Source organism: Corvus brachyrhynchos, unplaced genomic scaffold (assembly GCF_000691975.1).
Source record: "Corvus brachyrhynchos isolate BGI_N302 unplaced genomic scaffold, ASM69197v1 scaffold42, whole genome shotgun sequence".
NCBI lineage: Eukaryota > Metazoa > Chordata > Aves > Passeriformes > Corvidae > Corvus > Corvus brachyrhynchos.
This window is the reverse complement of record NW_008237242.1, coordinates 1263133-1270448: the sequence shown is the minus strand read 5'-3', so window position 1 is coordinate 1270448 and position 7316 is coordinate 1263133. Positions and strand designations below refer to the sequence as shown.

At 36.1% G+C, this 7316-nt stretch overlaps 1 protein-coding gene across 2 annotated transcripts in view; it reads left to right on the top strand.

Annotated features, from left to right (window-relative positions):
- The first annotated feature begins 967 nt into the window (after nucleotides 1–967).
- The window catches only part of NUP155 (nucleoporin 155), a 28658-nt gene continuing 22309 nt past the window's right edge, over nucleotides 968–7316 (top strand). For both annotated transcript variants that reach the window (XM_017730236.1, XM_017730235.1), the window contains exons 1-11: nucleotides 968–1111; nucleotides 1430–1526; nucleotides 2596–2666; nucleotides 3505–3597; nucleotides 4356–4522; nucleotides 4958–5063; nucleotides 5612–5685; nucleotides 5993–6084; nucleotides 6215–6312; nucleotides 6398–6550; nucleotides 6836–6936. In XM_017730236.1, coding sequence (XP_017585725.1) covers nucleotides 994–1111; nucleotides 1430–1526; nucleotides 2596–2666; nucleotides 3505–3597; nucleotides 4356–4522; nucleotides 4958–5063; nucleotides 5612–5685; nucleotides 5993–6084; nucleotides 6215–6312; nucleotides 6398–6550; nucleotides 6836–6936 — 1170 coding nt within the window. In that variant the 5' untranslated portion in view covers nucleotides 968–993. The remainder of the gene's footprint in view (nucleotides 1112–1429; nucleotides 1527–2595; nucleotides 2667–3504; nucleotides 3598–4355; nucleotides 4523–4957; nucleotides 5064–5611; nucleotides 5686–5992; nucleotides 6085–6214; nucleotides 6313–6397; nucleotides 6551–6835; nucleotides 6937–7316) is intronic.

Sequence of the window (7316 nt, the reverse complement as noted above, 5' to 3'; positions counted from 1 at the left end):
CTGTGGGCCCTGCTCGGGGACTGGGGCCGGGTTTGAGGAGGCGTCTCGGTCGCGGAGTGAGGCATGGGCCGTACAGTGTCCGCTTCAGTGCGCGGATCAGAGTTGTGGATGTGAGCAGTGCAGGAGGACTGGGCTTAAAGTGCCTCATGTTCCTCTAAAAGGTGAAGAAAACGGCCCTAGTTTTAGGTTCTTCCTATTGGGAAGTTCCGTGCAAAATGCTCTTATGGTAACCAAGTGCCCACCACCACGCCTAAGTTACAAGCAGCCTGGAAAGCTCTCTTAAGCTTCTTTGGGTTTTTTTTTTTTTTTTTTTTGTTTTTTTTTTTTTTTTTGCAGCTTTGTGTCACACTTATGATATAAGGTGTACTTTCTCCCATCAGATATTTGTTTTGTTCTCCTTAACACGTGGAGGCAGCATTTCTTTCTCCATTAGTGCCGAGTGCCTGGCAGAGTGGGCTCTGAAGAGATATTCTAGTCATATATATGCAAAGGTGGCTGGATGCAAACAAAGAGTATCTGTGTTCTGTTGTGCAGTGATGTGCATGGCCACAGTGTAACTGCTCTGACAGCGTCATGGATACACAGCACATAAAACAGTGGATGTATGTGGGTGTTTTAAGTCGGTACTGGAAGTACAGTCAGCTTTTCTAGGTGAAGGAATATGCTCCTGGCTTGTTCATGTGAATGTCTGGCCATACAATGAAAAAAGCATTGGAGGGTGTAACAGAAAAAAGGGGGTAAAGAGTAGGCTGGGGTCCAGATGAGTTGTAGTAAGAGTTTGTTTGCAAATCTGTTTGCTCTTACCTGATTTGAGACTTAGATGTATTGTTTGTGGCTTTGCTCCTGCAGAAACATTTGTCCACACATATCTTTTGAGTAGTGATACTTACATGTTTACTTCGTACTTACATTTACTTCAAGTTTCTGCAGCATCAAGCATCAAGACTTTTTTTGTTGCTGCTCTTTCTTGCAGGTAGCCCTACTGTATCTGGTATGTCAGATATGGATTATCCTTTACAAGGACCAGGTATGCTGTCGATACCCAATCTTCCAGAAATCAGTTCAGTCCGCCGAGTCCCACTTCCACCAGAGCTAGTGGAGCAGTTTGGACGTATCCTTATGAAAATATATGTCATAGATTGTGTAAGAAATAATATTAGAAACAAACTTCTTGCCTCCATATTTTTCTTCCCCAGTCTTCTTGTCAGACTCCCAGCAAAAAACTTTAATGTTGTTCAGGTTCTCTTACTAACACTCTTAAGTGGTAACAAGGTATTTGTGTAGAGTTGTTGGTGGAATTGGTTTCTATATGAAGAATTTTCAAGTATACAGTTTGTGTAGCATGTTAATGATTTTTTTAAATGCTCCGAAGAGGACCTTGCCTTTGCTACCCAAAATGCATTTAATCCTTACATCAGCAGTGCTTCAGATATGCAGTGCAATTGTATGATGGGAGTATTTCCAGAGATCAGCAGAGCTTGGCTGACCATTGACAGTGACATCTTTATGTGGAACTATGAAGATGGGTATGTAGAGAATGCATTCCTGATGTTGTTTTATTGGTATTGTACCAGAATTAAGCAACTGCAGCAGTGGAAGATTGTTTACTGGCAGCATAGAGATGTGCTGTTCAGTTTCACTGATCTTAATTTCTTTCAGGTTTTACTAAAACTTTTGAATACTGAGTATTCAAGGATGTGTAAGAGTTAGTAATATTGCTGCCAAATCATCTACAGATGAGAGAAAGGAAAATGTATTTGCTTCTGGTTAGACTTTGCTAATATTCTGAAGTTACTTCTGTACTTACGCAAAGGCTTTGCTTGTGCTGAAAAAGTAGATACAAATTACGCTAATTGCCTAACTTTTATAGATTCAGTAAGTACTGAGATGCATGTAGAGTGACCAATCATTCCCACAATGGTGAGTAATAGGGCATTAGTATTTTGAAGTATTGTAATTGAAGCTCTCCATCCTTGCTTATTTTATGGATGGGTAAAACTGAAAATAAGTTCATTATTTTCTGAAATGGCTTTGATAAATTTATAGTTTGCATGTGCGTTTCTTTATTTGCCCCCACAGTAAGCATTTGTGTAGTAAGAATTGCTTTGTACATATTGTTGCATTTCCTAAAACGCATAAAGTTCAGATTAGCTACTATCTATACATTTACATTGTGTCAGAGTGTATTAAATACATTCCCCAAAGAAAACAGTGCTTCATGGTGTTAGTGATAGATACTGGGGAGGTAGTTGGGAATTTTTGCTTCAGATAATTTTCATGGGAGGAAAAACCCCCATGTGATTTCCTTCTTTTGACATTAATCAGTATTGCAGATGCTGCGCTGTGTAATTCAGAGTAGACTATATGAATTAACAAAATACAAAAAAAAAAATACCGCAGTTGGATTTCATGTTTGAAACTCAACTATAGGAGCTGCAAGCAGCTCGAATGACCTGCTTTCACTGAAAGATGTAGATGGCTTCAGAGTGTTACAAAAGTATTAATAATTTTAAGTATACATTGATTTTATTTACTATGTTATTATGTAATGTTATATGAAAAATTTCATGCAGTTTTTCGTTTACTTATTGACAGAGGAGATCTGGCTTATTTTGATGGCCTCAGTGAAACTATTCTGGCAGTGGGCCTTGTAAAGCCAAAGGCAGGTAAGGAATGTTATGACAGAGATTAGAATTGGACAGTACTGAACCTTCTGTGTATTTTTTTTAGTCTTTATATATATATATCTGCATTAATATTTTATATAAATATTACGATTAAAATACAAAGTAATATAAAAACTAGAAGATGTTCTGTGTTTTATATATGGGTAGATATTAACATGCATATGTGTTTAATGCATGGATGTGTCACTTGGTACTATGGTTTAGTTGACATGGTAGCATTCAGTCTCAAGATTGGATTCTGTGGTCCTGGAGGTATTTTCCAGCCTCAGTGATTCTATGATATGTGAAAATCTGTGTTTTGTGTATGTGTATATATGTACACACAGGATATATGAGTTTGTTTTGATTCTAGAAACACTATGAAATTAATTACAAGCCAAAAATAATGCATAGTTTAACAATTATTTACACTGATAAGCTTGCATTTTTTTGCCACATCATGCTTTAACATTTGTACGTTTATAAATTTACATATTCAGGTGATAGTTTCCATGAGATTCTGGTTTATAGCCCTCACAGTTATTTCAGTGTCTACTGCTTAGATAACATTAAAGTCAAAGTTGAACTGGCAAGTGAGTTGAGTTTAAAAGAAGCATGTTGGTAAAAAAAAAGTCATTTAAAATATCCTGTATTTAATGAAATGGAAGTTGAGCTGCTGGCTGATACTCCTTTCTAATTCTAGAATTTCACAGATCATTAAGCTTTACAAGTGACTGCTCTGTCTAATCAGTTGATGTGGCTTTCCAATGGATTTATTTGCTTACATCATTCTGATCCGAGAAGCAGGGTGCAAACTAAAATTTCTTTTTTTATTTAGGTATCTTCCAGCCTCATGTACGACACTTACTTGTTCTGGCTACTCCTGTGGATATTGTGATTTTAGGGCTTCATTGTTCTAATATACAGTCAGGTAATTCTCTCTTCTCCCCTTATTCCCAGTTGTGTATTAACAAATACACATCAGTTTTATTAGTAGGCACTCAAAATATTAAAAAAAATCCCCATGTGCCAAGTGCCTTTCTAGTTTTTAAATCTTTAAACCATGTTACAAGCAGGGAAGATAATTTTTATGGTGTGCGCACTTGCTGGATCATGGACTCCATGAGACGCATTGAGTTTTATTACTTGCTGATTTAATGTAAAAAGAGCTTTTGAAACAGGTTAATTAAACAGCATGTTGGAGGGAGAGAGAAGACAGGAACATGAATCTTGAAACTGGTGAATAGAGTTCATGAATTTCATTGGCATTTGTACTCCAACAACAAAAATTGAGAACCTGATAACATGTTTTTATGCCGTGTATACTAAGAGAAAAAAATTGTTCGGTGAGAGTATGAGAATTATACTACTTTTTTTTTTTTTAATAATATGTCGATGTGAAAGAGAAAACAAGTAGAAACCTGTTTTGGACTTGCTGTGAATTGGAGGAGAGAACAGTCTACAGAAATTAAAAACAATGCATTTCCTTCCTTGGAAACCTATGTAGAATGGATTTGTTACTCTGCAGTTCACACTGGACAAAAGCTGTTCCAGAATGTATTCAGTAACTCTGAAATTTGCTGTAATTTTTTCTGGTTTCTGAAATGTTTCTTATCACAGACCTGTAGTATTTATTAAAATAGCTTAAAAACTAAAGAGGATTTATGTTTGTTTGTTTGTTTGTTGAAGGTACTGGATCGCTCAATGACAGCATGTCTGGAGGAATGCAGCTGCTACCAGATCCTCTGTATTCGCTCCCTACTGACAACACCTACATCCTGGCAATCACATCTAGTGATAATGGGCGGATCTTTTTGGCAGGAAAAGATGGCTGCTTATATGAAGTAGCATACCAGGTGACTGTGGGTTTTACACTCAGGTTTTTTCATTGTTTCACTGTTGTGGGACCTCAGCAATAATAGTTCTAAATCATGTCAAGTTTGCGGTCTTTTTACTTCTATAATTGTGTTGCATGGCTTGGTTGCACAACAGCTTAGGGTAGATGCATTTTCTTTGAAGAAGTAGTAATTATGTGAGGAATAGCAGTGCAGTTTTGGTGAACTTAAAAAATTCAAATTGTGACATCTGCACACTTTTTTTAATGCAAATTTTTCCTTTTAATTATCAGTGTTTTCTTTCCATTGAATAATGCATACTTGTTAAGTCAATAGTTTGTGGTTAGATCTTTACTTGTTGTCATGCTCGTCCTTTTAATGACTTTTTTAATATCGCATCTAGTTTGGATTTTGTTTTGCTTTTTCTTTCAATGCTGTATTTCTTTTAAATTGTAGGCTGAAGCAGGCTGGTTTAGCCAGCGCTGTAGAAAAATCAATCATTCAAAGAGTGCGCTGTCATTTCTTATTCCTTCATTGCTACAATTCACATTCTCAGAGGATGGTAAGTACTGATGTTAAAGAATTAGCCAATAACTTAATGTAAAGTTTTAAAATAATACTATCAAGAAGTCAGTCTGAATATTTTGCTTACTCATAGCATTTAGTTATTGCCAGTGATACTTACAGTGGTTGATTATTATAAAAGAGCGGCACAAATTCTGTGTCTAATTCAGGATATAGATAGCAAAGCCTGAAAAAATTGACATTTCTGACTAAAGTTAGTTATCTGTAGCAAAAAATTAATATGTGCTTAGTGGGATCACCATGAACATGGAAAATCTGTAAGTGGATAATCTTGCCCTCTTCTACTGCTTAGTGAAAAATTATTTTGAAACTATACAGTTTTTTGCTCTGGGGTTTTGTTGTTTGTTTACTAGCAGTTGTGTTAGTTGATTGCTGTTTTAAATCACTTACAGCAGCAGTCTTGTTTGAACAAAACTGCAGGTTTTTTAACTCAAAATTCATTATTTTTTTAGGTATTCTGTCCTAAAATTGCCTTCTCAAGTCCAGTGTTGATTGCTGGTTCTCTTTTTTTTCTCCCCTCTCCAGATCCTGTAGTTCAAATTGCCATTGACAACTCTCGAAATATCTTGTACACTCGCTCAGAAAAAGGAGTCCTGCAAGTATGTGACTTCTTATGATTTTTTGGTCTGTTACTAATGTGTGTAATAATGTACAGATATGTTCGTAAGTTTACCTCAATACCTGAGAATTCTCTGTAGCTATGTCAGGCCCTTATTCCTGTTTATCTTCTTGTAGCAATGTGTGTGCTGAAGACTTGAAGTACTTTTTTTTTTTGAGGAAAGAGTAGCCTCAATTCTATGGAAACATGGGTATGAAATAAAAATGCAGCTTGAGTTGCTTCTTGATAGGTGGGGCTGCATTTATTAATTCATTCATAAATCACTAAGTTGTGTTATTGAATTGCAGGTTTATGATTTGGGGCAAGATGGTCAAGGAATGACCAGGGTTACTTCTCTTTCACAAAATGCTATAGTTTCTGCTGCAGGGAGCATTGCCAGGTATGTTCATGACAATTACAGTATTAGAGGCTTCCTTTAAGGCCAATAGTTTCACAATACGGTTTTGAATAATGTTTATCTATTTCTTTGAAGTAAAAGTGTGTTGGGGTTTTTTTGTTTTGTTTTTCAGAACAATTGATCGTTCTGTATTTAAGCCTATTGTTCAAATAGCAGTGATTGAAAATTCTGAATCCATAGACTGTCAACTACTAGCAATTACACATGCAGGTAAAAAAGCAGTGCTACCACCCCTCTGTTTAAACTGATAAATGGTATCTGCACAGTTTGTGATTTTTTTTCGTCTTTTGTTCAGGTGTCCGACTGTATTTTAGTACTTCACAATTTAAACATCCAACAGCTCGTCCTTCCATGTTAACTTTGGTTCATGTCCGTTTGCCACCTGGATTTTCAGCTTCTTCAAACGTAGAGAAGCCTGCAAAGGTTCACAGAGCTCTTTATAGCAAAGGTAAGCAGTGGAACATGGCTCAGATGAGATTATCTTTTGTGTAACCGTCATTATTACATTGATCTGCATAAACATCAGTTTTACCTTTTAGATGGCAAATGGTGTTAAAAATAACCTTTTGAAGAACCATATGACATACAGACCCAGGAGATATTATTTGCTATTCAGATCTTATGATAATGACTGAAAGATTGAGTTTTGCTAATTTAGGAATGAATTAATGAGTTTGCATTTAATGCGTGATGATTGCTTCTAATAAGGACTTACTATTGCATTTCTTGCTAGGGGTCCTGCTGATGGCAGCTTCAGAAAATGAAGATAATGATATCCTGTGGTGTGTCAATCATGATTCTTTCCCTTTTCAAAAGCCAATGGTGGAAACACAGGTATAAAGCAAACTTCTGTATGATTTTGATGAAATCTAGCTATTATGTTTTCTTTCCTAATATCAGATGCCCAAATAATACTGTCTGCGAGAAATAAGTAGATCTCAGAAAACTTCATGAAGAGTTTGGAAACTCTCACAAAGCTGAACAAGTCTCTCTTAGTAGGGATCCTTAGTTCAAACATAACTTTTCTGGCTTGATGCAAGCTAAAGGTCAAAAACAATTGCCTCAACTTCTAAGACTTGACTTCTAATTAATGTATTTGAGAGTACTGCTGTCTGTAGCAATGCTGCATATTGTGCACAAGCACAGAAAAACATGGTCCGTAGTCCATAATGGTGTTTCTTGATCAGGATAAAATTTGATAAAGATTGTTTAAA